The sequence below is a fragment of the Phasianus colchicus genome, chromosome 1 (assembly GCF_987193195.1).
Source record: "Phasianus colchicus chromosome 1, bPhaCol1.hap1.1, whole genome shotgun sequence".
Taxonomy (NCBI): domain Eukaryota; kingdom Metazoa; phylum Chordata; class Aves; order Galliformes; family Phasianidae; genus Phasianus; species Phasianus colchicus.
This window is the reverse complement of record NC_143436.1, coordinates 53,906,374-53,923,055: the sequence shown is the minus strand read 5'-3', so window position 1 is coordinate 53,923,055 and position 16,682 is coordinate 53,906,374. Positions and strand designations below refer to the sequence as shown.

Below are 16,682 nucleotides of genomic sequence, written 5' to 3'. Positions count from 1 at the left end.
CCTTGATAAACTTATAAAATCTTACATAGGACATGACTGCCTAAGATATGTAAGATCATATATTCTGTGATTCAGGATCTCACACCATAGTTGACAGCTCTGGAGAAAAGACAGGATAGCGACCAATTAGTTGTCCTGAAGGATGTCCTGAAGGACATTCCTGATTCAGATACCTCTGTCAAATTTTTTACAGCCTCCAGTAGAGGAGTACTTTGATCTTTGGTCAAGAATGATGCAGGAAAGCAAAATAAATGATACAGTAGAGTGTTCTTCTACCAGCAGAGTAGACAGATTTCCCATGAGTAGATTCCTGGATGCCAATTCTGGCATGGAGTTACCTATTAACAGCAAAATGAAGACATTATCCCAATTCATGGCAATTGCAGATAATAATGGAAGAACTGTTTCCTGTGCTGCCTAGGACATGCACCTACCACCACTGGAAGCTGTGCTTTTTATGATACATTTCCTGCTTCTACCTGTAAAAGGATCTTACATGCAATTAATACAAGTGGGTTTGCCTAAGGTAACATGCAATCAGACATCAGATGTTACTCTGCAATGTTTGATATAATCAATCACAGTAAGCAATCCCTTTTTTGCATTATCCTTTACAGCAAATTTGCTTTTAGATTTGTGCAGACGTGTTTATAATTACTCTGTTTGGGGGTATTTTCTCACCTACTAGCCCACATGGCACTGCATCATACCTATAATCTTGCCTGTGTAGTTGTATACCATGCAGTGCTGCTGGATCATCCTAAATCAGAGACAAATTCCCTACTTTTATGTTGACAGGCAGCACTGGGTGCTGCTTTTTCATGTCCAGTAATAGTCAAGTCTGTCACTGATGGCCACTTTGGAATGTGACACATTCAGTTCCTTCTGAGGAGGGACAGAAATGGTGACACTCATGAGACCTGCAAGAAGCACTGTGAGTGAGTCTCCGTGCTAAGTGGAAGCACAAGAAAGTGCTTTCTGTAGGCTCAGGAAACAGAATAAGGCTGTCAATGGCCCCACTGCCTCCTCTTACTATAAAAATCTACACTGCAATCTCTTAAGTCACAAACTGAGGCAAACATGGTGGTAGCAAAAAGGGCTTAAAGTAATGTAGCAAATCCTTGAAAGCCCACTGGAAGGTCCTGTGCTCCATATATCTAAGATTTTCATCAGGAGTAGAGCAGTTAAGAGACACATGAAGAAATATCAGATACTGTGTAAGGACCAGCAGCCAACCTGAGATGTTGTAAAGCACAGCTTAGCTTAAGGTATTAGCTATACAACACTAGTATAAAGGATTTCAAATACATTTTAGGAGTAAAGTTGATCACCATCAAGCTGCAAGATGCCAGGAGGTTCTTTCCACTGGCTTAGATTTGAACATCCCTGCCAGTGTCACGCTCAGAATGGTACCCTGGATTTTCAGATCTCCTGATGATACTGCTTTCTCCATGCCCATCTGCTCAACCTACCATTTCTGCCATCTTTTGGTGTGACCTTTGTTATTCAAAATATCAGAATCCTACAGCTTAATATATGTACACGTATACATTTTTTATTTTTTATAAAACACAGTCTTTGCAGCGGTAAGTACAGAAAGAGAAACACTGGAAAAAGGGCTGCTGGTTCACTCTTTATTACTGCAGTCAACTTTCAGAAAAAAAAAAAATTCCATAAGTTATGCAAATGATCCAAAGAGACCTTTACTTATTATAGTCCTCCTCTGCCACAAAGTTTCAAGTTTCTCAAGATAAATTTTACCATTAGGGCTCTCAATAGTTTTACTTCTTCGGTGAAGTTGTTTCTATTATTTTTTACACAGACCACATGTGTGTGGGGTACTTGAATTGTGAAACTATGTTGATTTCATGAAAACCATGAAAATCACATTTTCAGCTACTTAATGCTGACAAAGAACTTTCTTTTGTCACTATATTGTATAGCCTTTTTTTAAAGGATTAGACTAATAAAAGTTACCAATTCTGATAAAGTGAACCGTGCTGAAAGTCAAAACTCTTGTACACATTCAAACTTGTAAGCACAGAAGTACTGCATCCAGACCTGGGGCTACAGCACAAGAAGATCTGGAGCTGTTGAAGTGGGTCCCAGGGAGAGCCAGGAAGAAGATTAGAGGGCTGGAGTACCTCTTCTGCAAAGAAAGGCTGAGGGAGTTAGGCTGGTTCAGCCTGCAGAAAGCTCCAGTTTGAACTCACTGCAGCCTTCCAGTATCTGAAGAGAAGTTATAAGCAGAAGGAGGAGTGACTTCTTACAGGACAAGGGGAAATGCCTTAAAAGTAAAAAAAGGAAGATTTAGGTTATATGTTAGGAAGAAATTCTTTACTCAGAGGGCAGTGAGGCGCTGGCACAGCAGCACAGAGAGCTGTGGTGCCCCATCCCTGGAGGCACTCAAGACCAGGTTGGATGGGGCTCTGGGCAGCCTGAGCTGGGGGGTGGCAGCCCTGCCCATGGCACAGGGTGGGAAATCAACGATCTTCAAGGTCTCTTCCGACCTAAGCCATTTTATGGTTCTGTGATTTCCATACTATTTTTGTGCCTGAGGTCAGTTTCATACATAATTACTGGAATTTCCTCCCCTACAGACAAAAGAAAATCAAAATAGCACAGAAATTCATTCATCAAATAATTTCCCTTTTATTACAAAAATAAGACAGTGGACTTGGGCCATCCGAAATGGGCACAGGCCAACACGGAAGCTCTGCAAACCATTTCAGCCTTTTGTTTCTCAGTTTCTTCTGCTTAATATTTAGAGCTGTGGGCAGAGTATGTCTGAACCTGAGGCACTGCTTACAAAATTCAAAGGAAAAATTGGCAGAATGGCGGCAGAAATGCTTATTAGCTGATTAACTAACAAGGATCAATTAGTGCAGCCAGGTCCTGAGGAACAGAAGCATCTCACTTCACACTTCTTTAGCTTGTGCAAGTGACTAACACGGTGCTTCTGCTGAAGATAAAGCAGTGAACGTTTATTTCTCAGAAGAGCACAGTGGAAACACAGCAGGTGGCTGTGAGAGCATCAACACTAAAAAGCAAAACAGAGAAGGATATCCACAGCCACTGCAAGAATGGTCGCAATGCTGAAAGAGCACGACACACTCAAGAAAGAATCTCCTCCAAGAGTAAGGAAAGCAGTTCCTGACAGGCACAGCGCTCACGGTGCCCTCTCGTTGCGTTCTCTTTTCTCTCCTTGCCTTTGATGGAGTTTAGTCGGCACAGTGCTGATAACCGCCTTCCAATCTCATACCTCCCCGCCACAGCACAGCACCCGTGCGCGCGCGCATGCGCAACAGCAACCCGCGCACCGCGCCACCGGCGGCGGCCATCTTGACACACCGAGCAACAACTCCTCGGGCAGCGGGGGCGGGGCCGGCCGGAGGCGGGGCCGGCCGGGGGCTGAGGCGGCGCCGCGCCAACCCAAACACCGCCACGCCCCGGCAGCCCTTGCGCTCGCTGCCCGCCACCATCGTTAGCCGGCGGGCGCCCGCACGGAGCGTCAAGCGGGCGGGCGCTCGGCCCCGTCGGCCCCGCCGGCCATGAAGCTTCGCGTGCGGTTGCAGAAGCGAACGGCGCCGCTGGAGCTGGAGGGGGCGGAGCTAACGCTGGGGGAGCTGCGCGCGCAGCTCCGCCGGGCCCTGCTACCCGCCTGGGGCTACAGGTAGCGCGCGGAGCCAACCATCCCGCGGCGGCGGCGGGGGGGCGGCCGGGGAGCGGGGCCGTACCACGCTGGGTGGGGTCGGGGCGGCCCGGCCCATTTCTCCCCTCCTCCTCACCCCTGTCCGGGACGTGGCGCTGCCGCCCCCCTGCGGGGAGGGGTCCGTAGGGGTGTGGGAGTTGCGCGGGGCCTGGCTTGGCGAGGCGTCGACCGTCGTAAGGAGCGCGGTGCGAGCGGTTGTGAGGAGAAACTTAATAAAAACTTCCGAAAAGTTTTGTTGTACGGTTGTCAGCAGCAGAGCGAGGAAGGAAGGCGTACCGTGGAGGGTGCTGGCCTCTGGAATACGGGTTGTGACTCTGATTGAGCACTGCTGTGTGGCCTTCGTCTCACGGAGGGTTCGGCAGGGTGTCCATTTCACATAGCACAGAAGGGGACAGTCTCTGCGTTCAGATAGTGCAGGTTTTAGGTGTGAGGAACTCCTGGCAGTCTCCACAGTCAAACCTGTTGCCTCAGCTGATAAACACGTCCAGAAGTGGCCCGTTCCCGAGGCAGATGAAAGGCTCAGGTTCAGTGACCCTTTGTTTTTATTTTATGGGCAATTGTGGTACCTACCAAGTTGCTACCATTACTTAAAATATACCTGGAGAGAAAACCAGGGGAAAAACTTTGAACTGTAGTTATATCGTCACTCTTGCTGTAATATATTACTGAGTATTACAGAACAACAGAATTGTAGAGACTTCGGAGATCATCTAATCCAATGCCCTGCTAAAGCAGGTTCCCTACAGTAGCTTACACAGGAAAGCAATTGGGTGGTTTTTGAGTGTCTCTGGGGAAGGAGACTCCACAACCCCTCTGGACAGCTTGTTCCACTGCTTTGTCACTCTCACAGTAAAGAAGTTTTTCCTTGTGTTCAAGTGGAATTTCCCACATTCTAGTTTGCATCCGTGGCCCCTTGTTCTGATGCGGGGCACCACTGAAAAGAGCCTGACCTCATCCACTTGACTCTTGCTCATTAGCTACTTATCAGCATTGATAAGATTCCTCCCTCAAGACTTCTCCAGGCGGAACAGTCCCAAGGCTCTCAGCTTTTCCTCATATGGGAGATGTTCCATGCCCTTCATTGTCTCATTGGCACTTTGCTGGCCCCTCTTAGAAGTTCCCTTTCTTGAACTGGGCTGCCCAGAACGCAGCACTCCAGATGTGGCCTCAGCAGGGCAGAGGAGAGGACGATCTCCTTCGACTTGCTGGCCACGCTCTTTGCAATGCACCCAGGATGCCACTGGCCTTCTAGATCACAAGGGCACACTGCTTTGTTGGCTCATGGCCAACTTGTTGCCCACCAGGACACCCAGGTCCTTCTCCATGGAGCTCCTTTCCAGGAGGTCAGCCCCTCACCTGTACTGATACATGAGGTCATTCCTCCCCGGGTGTAGGACTCTATGCTTGACCTTGTTGAATCTTAGTGATAGATTAAAAAAGGAGTGAAATTTGTAGAACGCAGTATGCTTTTCTAACTATACCTCTGTGTACAGCTACTCAGATGCAGCTAACCACATTTCCTTATTCTGTTATTTTGCAGTTCTGATACAGAGTTTTCAATAACATTGAATGGCAAGGATGCTCTTACAGAAGATGAGAAGACTTTAGCTTCATACGGGATTGTTCCTGGTGATTTGATATGTTTATTACTAGAAGAAACAGATGCCAAATCCAACCTACCTCCTCCCTCATCTTCTAGTTCTCCCTCACTTCAGAATGGTCGTGAGACATCCACCTTAACTCCCAAAAGTCAGGCTGACAGCTCAAAAGAAGAAAGGCAGAATGAACAGTCTGACAACCAGAAAGCTCAAGTGGAAGCTCAGAAGAGTGACAGTAGGGTAAGCACATGACAATTGGCTTGTATGACACAAAACAAAAAATGAGGTATCTTAAATCGGGTGATGCACTGCAAAATAATCTCTTCAGAATATTTGACTCCTTATGATTGTCTGATAATGTAGCCAGTTATTTGGATGGAAATCAGTCTCCATCATGTACTAGTTATGTCCCAGTTCTGACAGATATCCTGAGATGTTTCGGGTTTTACATTTTTACAGAATTGCATGTCTTTTGCTGGAACATGCACTTTGTTTAAGGAATTTATGAGTATTAGCTGCCTCAGTGCTTCCTTGAAAAAAGTTACTTGACTTACCACAAAAATGCAGCAAATACTGGAATACCACTCACAAGTTGAGTGCGCGATTCCTTTCTCATGGTTACAACAGTTCTCTATGATTCAGATGGTCTGCTTGGAATGAGAGATCTGTCTGTCTTGTGCATGAAGTTAGACAGACAGTGGTGAGGTGGCTCCTGCCTTGTGCTTCAGAAGTGTACAGTTGTATGAACCCACACACCTATTTCCAATTAATAGGCATGTCTTTTGCATATTATTCAGTAATCTGTGTCTGTAGATAGAATAGTTAAACAGATAACTGCATCTGCCAGATGCTGAGTCCTGTCGTGAAAATAGTCTTTCTAGAAGAGACCCTAGGTGCCATGCTGCTTGTTGCCTATCTCATTATATGATTTTGTCCCTTCCTAGACAGGAGCTTGAGAATCTGCTTATTTGTTCTTTGATTTTGGATTAACTGTCAAATACAAAACATCACTTACTACAACCTTTTTGTGAGAAATATTGCTAAACATTGTATAAGGTATTGTTTCGCAGTATAGAAATTAAGATTTAGGATCCAAAGAATTCTAAGTAGTGAAGGAGAATGGACCGTTGTTCCATAGAGTCTTCCAGGAGCAAAGTGCCCCTAGTACATTGGTGCTGTGGGCATGCAAGCCAATGCAAGAAAGGAAACAGCAGTAAAGCCACAAGCTTTCTGAAGTGTCAGCAGATGCATTCTGTTAATGATTCTTATAGCTACTTAAGCCTATTGTATTTGTAAGGAGTCTGAGTTAATCAAGTTGGTTTCTTGCTATGCACGCTGGAGTACCACAATAATTGTTCCTGTCAGTGTTGCAAGAATTCTGATGAATGTTTAATAAGTTATTACCAATTTGGAAGAAAATAACAGACCTTTTTTGATGAAAGACTTACATTAGAAATATTGAAAAAATACAGAGGCTGTGTATGTAATCCCAGTCTCCAACTGGGATGCTAGGACATGGAGATGAATTGAGTCTGTAAAAGTTACATGGGAGATCTGTAGTGTAGACTTGGTGGCCACGAAGACTGCCAGACAGACAAGTAATACTGATAGTATAATTTTCTGCATGTATCTTTTGTTATCTCTTGAAGGCAGGATCCAGCCTACAATTTCCTTCTGGATTAGTCCCAGAAGATGTTGATCTGGATGAAGGTACGGGTTCCTATCCTTCTGAACCTATGCTGTGCAGTGAGGCTGCTGATGGAGAGATTCCACATTCCTTAGAGGTGCTCTACCTTTCTGCTGAGTGTACCAGTGCCACTGATGCCTTGATTGTCCTAGTACATCTTCTCATGATGGAGACAGGCTATGTACCTCAGGTACGTGCACAACCAAAAAGGAAGTCTGTTGGTCAGTGCAAGAGAACTGTAGAATATTATAAAAACCTGTAATGCAAGGTGCCTCTAGAGATCTGCATCAGGCTGTTTATATAGGGTCAGCAGACCAGTCTGTTGAAGTGTCAGCATCTCTGACTGGCAAGTATGGCTTAACACTAAACACTAGAGCAGCTTTTAGGTGTAAAAGAAGAGGCCTGCCTCCACGTTCCTCTCAGACCTAAACTGGAGCTCAGCTGATAACCTCCCATTTCTGCTTTTTACTGTTAAGCTTGTGTAGATGTGTTTGGATTGTAGCACTTCATTATAGTGCTGTCCTCAACAAGAGTATCATCTCAATAGGCTACAGTTAAAATGGTGGCTAACGAGGTCTACATCTGCCTAAGTATTGGTATCTAACTTACGTCATCTTCAGCAGGGTTCAGTTACCTTTGGTTTCACTAATGTCTAGAAGTATCTAGCTAATACTTGAGCACCTATGATTTTGTCTCTGTATGGTGAGTTCATCTTTTTCCTTTAGGTTTTTGTGTAATTTGCATTACATGTTTATTATTATGTGACTGAACATGAAAGATAAGACTTGTTACCAGAGAAGGTAGTGTCCTGTTTTTCCTTGTGGTGCTAAAAGCACATGGAATTAGTTTAGGTCTGTTTGACCAATACCAGTTTAATAAATCTGTTAACAACATTCCCATAGGCTAACGTACTATCCGATGAACACATTTGCCATAGGGAACAAAGTTTGTTTATGTCAATTTGTGGACTTGGAAATAGGGAACATAATTTTTGTGCAAGTTTAAGAGGAAAGAGAAACCCTGATTGTCCTTGTGGTTATGTTGTATCTCTTTCTATGGGATTCCGTCTGAGAATTTTCATACTGAAATTGAAAAGAAAATTGTTAATCCACTGAGATTTTCAAATTGTTTTCAAGCTATGACCTTCAAGTCCTGTCAGAGATCACAGAAAAGGTGCAATAAGATGTTTTAAATGCAGAAAATTAACATATATTCAGGAGTTATCAGAATGCTGGAATGAATGGTAGAGTGAAGTACAGACTTACACAGTGAGTATAAGTCTGCATGCTGAACAACCTTCCCAGAAACAAGAAACTGGCACAAGACAGAAATTGCTAAACTTCTTAGATTCGCTGTTGGTATTGGGGGGAAAAAGTACATACTCATGCAGTTATGCAGTTATAGTCTGTATCATCATGCAGATTGGGACTAAACTAAAGATTTGAATTGCAAACACAGTTCTGGCACTTTCAAACTTCTTATCCTCTTTTTCCATTTGAAGATATGACAGTATTATCTGTGTATTTTCAGGGGACAGAAGCCAAGGCAGTGTCTATGCCAGAGAAATGGAGAGGGAATGGTGTTTACAAGCTACAGTACACGCATCCCCTTTGCGAAGAGGGTTCTGCTGGTTTGACTTGTGTGCCTTTGGGAGATCTTGTTGCTATTAATGGTAAATTAGTAAAGTTTTTATTCTGGATATAGCTTGCTAAATATCACCATTGCTTAGCAAGAGAAGACTTACATAAACTTCTTTGGAATCACAACGTCATTATTGAGATTGATGAGGTGCAAGAGATGGCACTTCCTGATGCTGAAAATTCTTGACATTTCTTGCCTCAGTATAAGCTTTTTTTTCTCTCTAATGAGAATGGAATAATATTTGGGGAATTCAGTTAGCATTTTTATTACAGTGTTGTAAAAATATGGGTTTTATCTCATTTCATTGGAACATTGGAAAGAGTCTCATACTCTTTGCAAGACTTAAACCATTTCTAGACTACATATTCCTAAGTTCTAATGTGTGTTCTTTTCTGTCCTAACTGAAACACATGAACATTCTCACTGTGGTCTCAAAAACTATGTGTGGTTTAAGCTGTTGAACTCAGAAAATTAAGAGAAGTCTGTTTTTTTTGAAGCAACTTCCATGTCACTTGGTAGCTTTTTTTTTTTTTTTTTTTTTGATTGCTCTTTCATGTTTGATTTAGCATTTGAGCAGTGCTACACTCTTATAGAACCAACATTAAATTGGAAATTGATTCTAATTTCAAGATTTCTTTGATTAATATTTGTAGACATGTTTGCTTACACAAATTGGCGTAAGCAATTATATTTTCTCAGAACATGTAAAGAATTTGCTTTCTGAAATTATAATCAAGTTCTGAAATGTTTTAACCAAGTCAGGTGAGATTTAGGATTGTGTTGGAACTACCACACATGCCATGCATAAACATTTGTATACTAAGATTGATGAGTCTTTTTCCTAGAATTTATAATATCTGAATTGATATGTCTTCAATGACTGGGTTATAATATGGCTCCCTATGTACCACTCCTAGCTGTGTTAGATCTCTTTCTGTGTGATAGAATTGTTGAAGACAATGCTCAGTTTTTGTCACCAGTATTTTTGGTTATTCTTTGCTATTATAAGTTCTGGTTTTATTTTTCTGAAATTTCTGTTTATTTGCTGGCTGTCATTGGTATTTTCCTTGACAGGATCTGGTAAGGGAGAAAAGTAAAGCACCTCTGAGAGTAAGGCAGTAATGAAGTGGTCTTGGCTTTCTCCCAGTATGTTTTCAATTTTGAAATATATATTTTTTTCTTCTTATGCTTGCAGCAACATTAAAAATCAACAGAGAGATTAAAGGTGTGAAGAGAATACAGCTGCTGCCAGCATCCTTTGTTTGCTTTCAGGAGCCAGGTATGCGTGAGCTATAATACTGATTATAGTAAACTGGGAAGTAGGTAAGTGATGTAATAAGGAAGGATAGTAAGTGGAGGACTAAATGAGGAAAAATTAGCAAGAAAGAATAAAAATGTGATCACTCTTTAGATGGGCTATTGCTTTATAGTAAAAGGAATTCAGAGTATAGCCATTTACTTGTATTTTGCTGCTAAAATAATTTGAATTTTGTGGATTAACTGAATAAAGAAAGGATTTTGCAAAGATTGAGTCATGCTTTGTCCCCAGTGCCTGTTATTTATGAAGTCCTAAATGTAAATCTAAATTTCTGAGGCAGCAATGCTGGGCTAGACCCTCTTTTTTCTCCCTGCTGGTTCAGGACTTTAGAGGCTGGTCACACATTCTTACAGTGACACCGTAACTGTTATTTGTGTTATAAAATAGGTGCCAACCACATAGCTCTTTCCAGAGAGCCAAAATTAGAGGAGTACTGAGGTGGGGGAGGAGAAGGACAGATGGATGCGGATCCTTTGCGAGCAGAGGCCTGACTAGCCTTTTGTTTTACGATGTATGAATGAACCTCTTTGTTGCCAGTTGAGGATGACTTGGTGTCCTACACTGTGTCTCTTAGATCTCCAGTCACTGATGTATGAGTCTAGTCAAAAGGCTGTAGAGGAATAACTGAGCACTGACATGTCCAGGATAATGGTAGAGTCTTCTGGCTCTTCTTTCGCAGGAGAACAGGATGGAAAAGCCTTCTTGTCAGAAAAATGAATGTTGCAGACATTTACAGCATTACAGCATGTAAATTTACATTTACATTTACATGCTAGGTGTGCGCCACATGGGCTTTGAAACCGATAAAAGAAGCTCTGACAGCTTGAGAGCCAGTTGGGTTTTGGAGAACTCATGTATTTCTCTTAATGGTGCTTTTTAAGGCCAAGGGGTAGCCTAGCCTTACCACAGACGTAGGCTGTAGTTTCTCAATAAATTGGTTATTCCATGATTGTTACACACTAGCTGCAGACCTGGCCCCATCAAGATGACAGGCAGATCACCGTTCTGTTGATAAGAAAGTCATGGTTTTTCTGCTCTTGCATAATCACTGCATTCTAACCTCTTGAAATTAAGCTTTTTATCTCTTTGATTTGATAGAAAAGGTTGCAGGTGTTTACAAAGACCTTCAGAAATTATCTCGTCTCTTTAAAGACCAGCTGGTTTACTCTCTTCTGGCTGCTGCCCGACAAGGTGAGAGGGATGATACTTAATTTTTGTGAATGGAAGAAAGGGAGGGAGTCTATGCAAAATCTGGAGGGAGAAGTGTTAGAAACAATTCAGACAGCTGCACAGTGGTGGATACATGGAGAGTAAGAAAAAAATGAACATTCTAAAGAAATTAATCTTTGCATTTTAAAAGAAGTTAATATAATGATAATTTCCCATCTTTAATATTTGATTGCTCAAGATGAAAAAAAACCCTCTTTCTACTCTCACTTAGGCTACTGAGATGGAATGGCTGTTTTTCGTACTTGGTGATGAGAACAGCATGCCACAGATACGCTGTGGGAGTGGTTTTGTATTTTGGTCCATTTCTTTGTCAAACTATTATACGTAGGTCACCCTGAAAGTAATGTCTCCTATTTATTTCCACATAAACTGCAGCAAATGTGAATAGCTCTATAACACTGTTTGATAGAGGAAATTCTGAGCTACAAAACACTGCTTTTCAACATAGTCATCACCATTAGCTACGCATTTTCACTAGCTATGACCAAGAGCCTGCATGCTGTGCTCATAAAAATCTGCACCAGTGGAGGAAACCCACTGTTTCACAGCTGCTGTGGCAGCGACATTGCTAGGAAGGATGTTGCCCATGCAGTCTATCTTTCATTGGCCCAACAGATGAAAATCAGAAGGCACCAAATCCAAACTGTACGATGGGTGAAGTAGGACAGTGCAGCCAAGATAGGCAATGTACTCCACTGTGTTTAAACTGATATGGGGCCTGACATTACTGTGATGCAAAAGGTTGTCTTCACTGTCCTGACTCTGCAAGTTGGAGTCTTCAGCTTAATTGGTGTTGTGATGCAGTGGTCAGCGTTGATGGTTTGTGCATGTCCCAAGAAATCCAGGAGGATCATCCCTTTCTTCGCTTTGCCCACTGAGGGCTGCATCTTGAACTTATTTACTGATGTGAAATTCATGTAGCGCTGCTCTATGAACTGCTGTTTTGACTCTGGCTCATAGTGGTGACACCACATCTCGTGGTTGATAGTGGAACAGGAAGCTGTCAGCCTGGAAGTGATGCAATGGGTCCTGACAGACTTGTATACACTGCTTTTTCTGTTCCTATGTGAGCCTTGGCGGGGCCTGCCTGACACAAACTTCTCAATATTCCGGTGTTGCCACCATCTTTTCTAACTCCTTGAAGCTGACACTCAGCTCTGTACATTCTTCCACTGATTTGCATGGATGAGCTGATAAAGACACTCTTCATTTCATTGTGTGACAGCTGTGTGTGGCCATCCAGAACATGGCTTGTCTTTCACATCACAGTTGCTGCATCACTGTACTCACATATACTATTTTGTCTCCATAAATGTTCAGCAAATGTTGATAAATGTCAGTGGGTGCTATTTTTTCTGCATGGAGGAATTCAGTGACACACACTCTTGCTTCATACACGCTTCCATTTCAGATGCCATTTTGTCAGGCTGCCCCATCTGCTGCACAGCAACAAAATGTAAGGGAATATTGGTGAGAAAGCTCAACCAGTAGAACTGGTTCAACGGAAAATTCAATGGTAGAACTGCAGGCACGTCCAGCCCACAGGCTGCATGCAGCCTGGCATAGCTCATACTGCAGCCACCCCCAATCCCAGACCATCATGGCAGGCTCTTCCCTGCTATGCAGTGCAGCCTGGCCCAGCCCTGGGCACACACTCATGGCTCAGCAGCAGCCAGACTTGTGCAGTTGACACTGAATTCAAGACACGGGGGTTGGGGCCACAGTGAATTGCTAACTGAAGTTATGGTGAATAATTTTAAGCATTTTGATACATTGGCTAAACTGCCCTGTGAACAGTGAAATATTTGCAGTTTTCTGTTTTGATAAAGGAATTTGAGAAGATTGCAAAAAAAAAAAAATCAATTTTTTTCATATTTGTCATTTTTCTGTTTTCAGTTGACATAAATACATTACCTGTGAATTTTCACATGGAATGTATAAAATTGCAATCAGATATTGATTGTGTCACTTTGCTAGACTTTTCTAAGACCTGTCTCAGCAGAGAAGAATACCTCTGCTTCACAATCACGCCTTATTCCTGTCATCCCTTTTTGACAATACATACAGGAAGGATAAAATCTAATCAGAAATCTCTGACAAGCACCTTGAGAACTCATTAAGAATTGCAATCAATTCAATTGATTTGGACTGACGCATTAGTTTCACTGAAACAACAGCAAATATGGCACTAGTTTTATGTTTTGTTGCTCTTTTTAATTTTAAAAAAAAATTGTTACTTATATATACTAACTGTAGTATATATTTGATACGTGGCCCAAGACAATTCTTCTTTATTCAGTGTGGTCTAGGCAAGCCAAAAGGTTGTACACTCGTGCTTTACTGCCTTACTGATATCTGCCTCTTAATGTCTTTGGCCAACATAATAAAATAGGAGGCACTAATTTTGGAGCAACCCTCGTATTTGGAAGTCTGACTCCAAGAACAGTCTTCTTAGTAACTGGTTATTGAGGGCTTGGAAGGAATGGGAAGAAGTAATCCTAGCTGGAGTTTGTGAAGCAGTAGGAAGTCAGGCTTTTTGTGTTTAGATAAAGCTGTATAGATAAAAGAGTAGCCTAGTATTCTGAAGACACAGTGGAATTCCTTCTACACTTCAGTGTGAGCAGGTTTGATGTGAAACATGTGCTGTGTATTTAATATCTTTTTTATGGACTCTTGTAATCAGGCAGACCTTTTTCCTTTAGCCTTTGTTCTGTGTAGCCTGTAAACATAGTTAGGCATGCAGCATGTTTCTTAGGTTTACAGCAGTCAGTAGTGTTTGGTATAAAATGCCATTTGGCCTATTTCATGAACTCCATAAATGTACTGCAAGGCAGAAGAGATCAGTTTTCTAAGAAGTTACATCATGGTGCTTTTGGAAAAAAGTTATTTAACTGAGACATCAAAGGGGAATGATTTAAGGGAAGGGTTATGATGTCCTTCTTTTCTTCAGGGTCATCAGCTTTGCACCATTTAGGTAATTCTTCTATTTCCTCTGCTTTGTAGCTCTGAACTTGCCAGATGTTTTTGGGTTGGTGGTGCTCCCTCTTGAGCTGAAGCTTCGGATTTTTAGACTTCTGGATGTCCGTTCACTCATCTCTCTGTCTGCTGTTTGCCGTGATCTTTATGCAGCTTCAAACGATCAGCTTCTGTGGAGGTTTATGTATCTGCGAGATTTCAGAGGTAATGGTGATACACGTTTCCTTCAATTTCATTCTCATGTGAACAGGGGTAGTTAGGTCTTATATTTTGATAAGAGGTTCCTCAGGTAACCACTCTTGATTTTTAAATACTGGCATCAAATAGAGTCATTAGTGATACTAACCAGTACCACTGGGCTAGATGTAATTCAGGTGGGTATCCTGTTTTCTGTCATGAAAAATAGTAAAAGTTGTCTGAGCCATTTCTCATGGGCCATACAGTTCTGCCCATCATGTGGTACAAACTTTTGTTATTTTCATCTGTTTCTCTTGCTACTTAGATGTACTTGCTATTGCAACTATTTGAGAGTGGAGAGAAGGGATATTCCTGCTAGAATTCCTCACAGGAGACTGAAGAAATAAGGTGGTAAAGAGAAGTGCTGTTACAAATCAAAGATGGGAATAATATTCCTGGGATTCCCTACAAGTTTTGGAGATGGTATTTTATCTAGAATATGAGTAGATCACATACTGAATGGTCCTGCAGCTTTATTTTTTTTAAACATACTATCTCTATGTAAGATGTATTGACTAGAGATGTTTTTTTCATCTCCTGCATATTCCCACAAATCCTTGGCATGAATTTTACTTAAAAGAGGTTACTGATTTTGATTTTGTGCTTCTCTTGTAGATCCCATTGCAAGACCTCGTGACACTGACTGGAAAGAAGTAGGTGGCTTCTCTATATAATCTCACTGAGATTAGTCTACATGGGAAAACTTCAGGGCTAAAACAGAGACTTTGGGAGGCTGTGGTTTTGAGTTAAGTTTTAGTTTAAAAGTGGTGTTCCATAAACACAAGTTGAGTTTGGTTGGAGTAGGAGAAAATGAACATCGGTAAGAGACAAAGAACCTTAAAATACTTTTGTTTCTGTCTGCAGCTATACAAGAAAAAGTTGAAACAGAAGAAGGAGGCCTTGAGATGGAGGCACATGTTTCTGCCCCCTACACCTCATCCAATTCCCTTTCATCCCAACCCATTTTATCCTAGTCCCTTTCCTCCCAACCCATTCCCATCAAACCCAATCTACCCCCCCATGATCATTGGAGAATATGGTGAGAGACCAACGCTTCTGTATATTGGAGACCCAATTAATTCACTCATTCCTGGCCCAGGGGAAGCACCAAGCCAGTTTCCTCCATTCAGACCACATTTTGACCCCATTGGTTCCTTGCCTGAAGCAAACCCTACGCTTCCAGGACGAGCTGGTCCCAATGACAGGTTTCCACCTAGACCCAGCCGGGGCCGCCCCACGGACGTTCGCCGTGCATTCATTTGATTGCTGCTTTCTCCCTCAGTGGATTTTCTAGTTCCTGAGCTTGCTTTCTAACTGCAGGACGTTGTAAAACCCAGGCACTAACATCTGCCTTCTCTTCAGATTGTGGCAAGAACTTGTTTGCATGGTAATGTTTTGACCCCAGAGTTAGGGTTTGTTTGTGTTCTGGTAATAGTGCAGTACCAGGCACTAAGGTCTCTTTTAAGATGGGCTATGACTTAGAACAATACATGTTGTTTCCCTCCCACCTCTCCTCTTTAATCACCTGTGCTACTTAGAGATTAGAAGGATACTAAGTATTTGCTGCATCAGATAAAGAGCACTTTAAATACAAATCCTATCTTTTTCTGTCTTATTTGAAGAGTTTTATTAATTTGCCAGGAAAAAAATAGTTTTCGTTTCAAATCTACCTGGCTAATAATTTTTCTTAACAAAAAATCTACCACATCCCACGTAGAATAGGGTACTACCACTGCTATGGTAGATGTGTTTTCATAGATTTTTTCAGAGATTGCTTTTTTTTTTTTTTTTGTTAGGTAAAAAGTATTTTCATGTTGTTACTTAATACACAAAGAATACAGGGAAGGGATTTTTTTAAGTGGAAATATTAGAGCATAAATCAGTTCATTTTGCAAACAGCTGAGTGAACCCATGCTACAGTAGAACTCAAAAGTCTGAACAGAAGCAGAGCAATTTTACAAAGAACCAGCAGCAAAACTTTTGTCTTTTTCCTTGTTTGAACAGGTTGACTTTACAAATAAGTAGTTATAGTACATGGCCGCATTTACTGTGTGTGAACTAAAATCGATGCAGTTTTTTCTGCCTGCCTAACTAAGGAATTAAACAGGTCGACCCAATTGCAGTGGAAGTGGGATCACAGCAGGCGAAACATAATGAATTCTTACTTCAGTATATTCTGTTTAATTTCATTAGAGCAGTGTCAAAAGTTATCTCGATGGAAGAAAACATGCTGTAGCATGTTAGAGCTTTCAAGTGTTGTCTCGTTAACTAATGAACAACTAA

At 41.9% G+C, this 16,682-nt stretch overlaps 1 protein-coding gene across 1 annotated transcript; it reads left to right on the top strand.

Moving 5' to 3' along the window:
- Positions 1-3,380: 3,380 nt before the first annotated feature.
- On the top strand, positions 3,381-16,224 carry FBXO7 (F-box protein 7). Its single transcript, XM_031600068.2, has 9 exons — positions 3,381-3,673; positions 5,253-5,550; positions 6,960-7,187; positions 8,528-8,669; positions 9,834-9,917; positions 11,055-11,147; positions 14,190-14,366; positions 15,015-15,052; positions 15,264-16,224. The coding sequence occupies exons 1-9, from the start codon at positions 3,552-3,554 to the stop codon at positions 15,660-15,662; spliced, it is 1,581 nt and encodes a 526-aa protein (XP_031455928.1). The 5' UTR covers positions 3,381-3,551; the 3' UTR covers positions 15,663-16,224.
- Positions 16,225-16,682: the final 458 nt, after the last annotated feature.

Bases quoted from the DNA above. Each gene is read 5' to 3' on its own strand.
- FBXO7 (XM_031600068.2), top strand. From the start codon at position 3,552: ATGAAGCTTCGCGTGCGGTTGCAGAAGCGAACGGCGCCGCTGGAGCTG. The intron at 3,674-5,252 runs GTAGCGCGCGGA...GTTATTTTGCAG, and splicing joins CTACCCGCCTGGGGCTACAG to TTCTGATACAGAGTTTTCAA. The intron at 9,918-11,054 runs GTATGCGTGAGC...TTGATTTGATAG, and splicing joins TGTTTGCTTTCAGGAGCCAG to AAAAGGTTGCAGGTGTTTAC.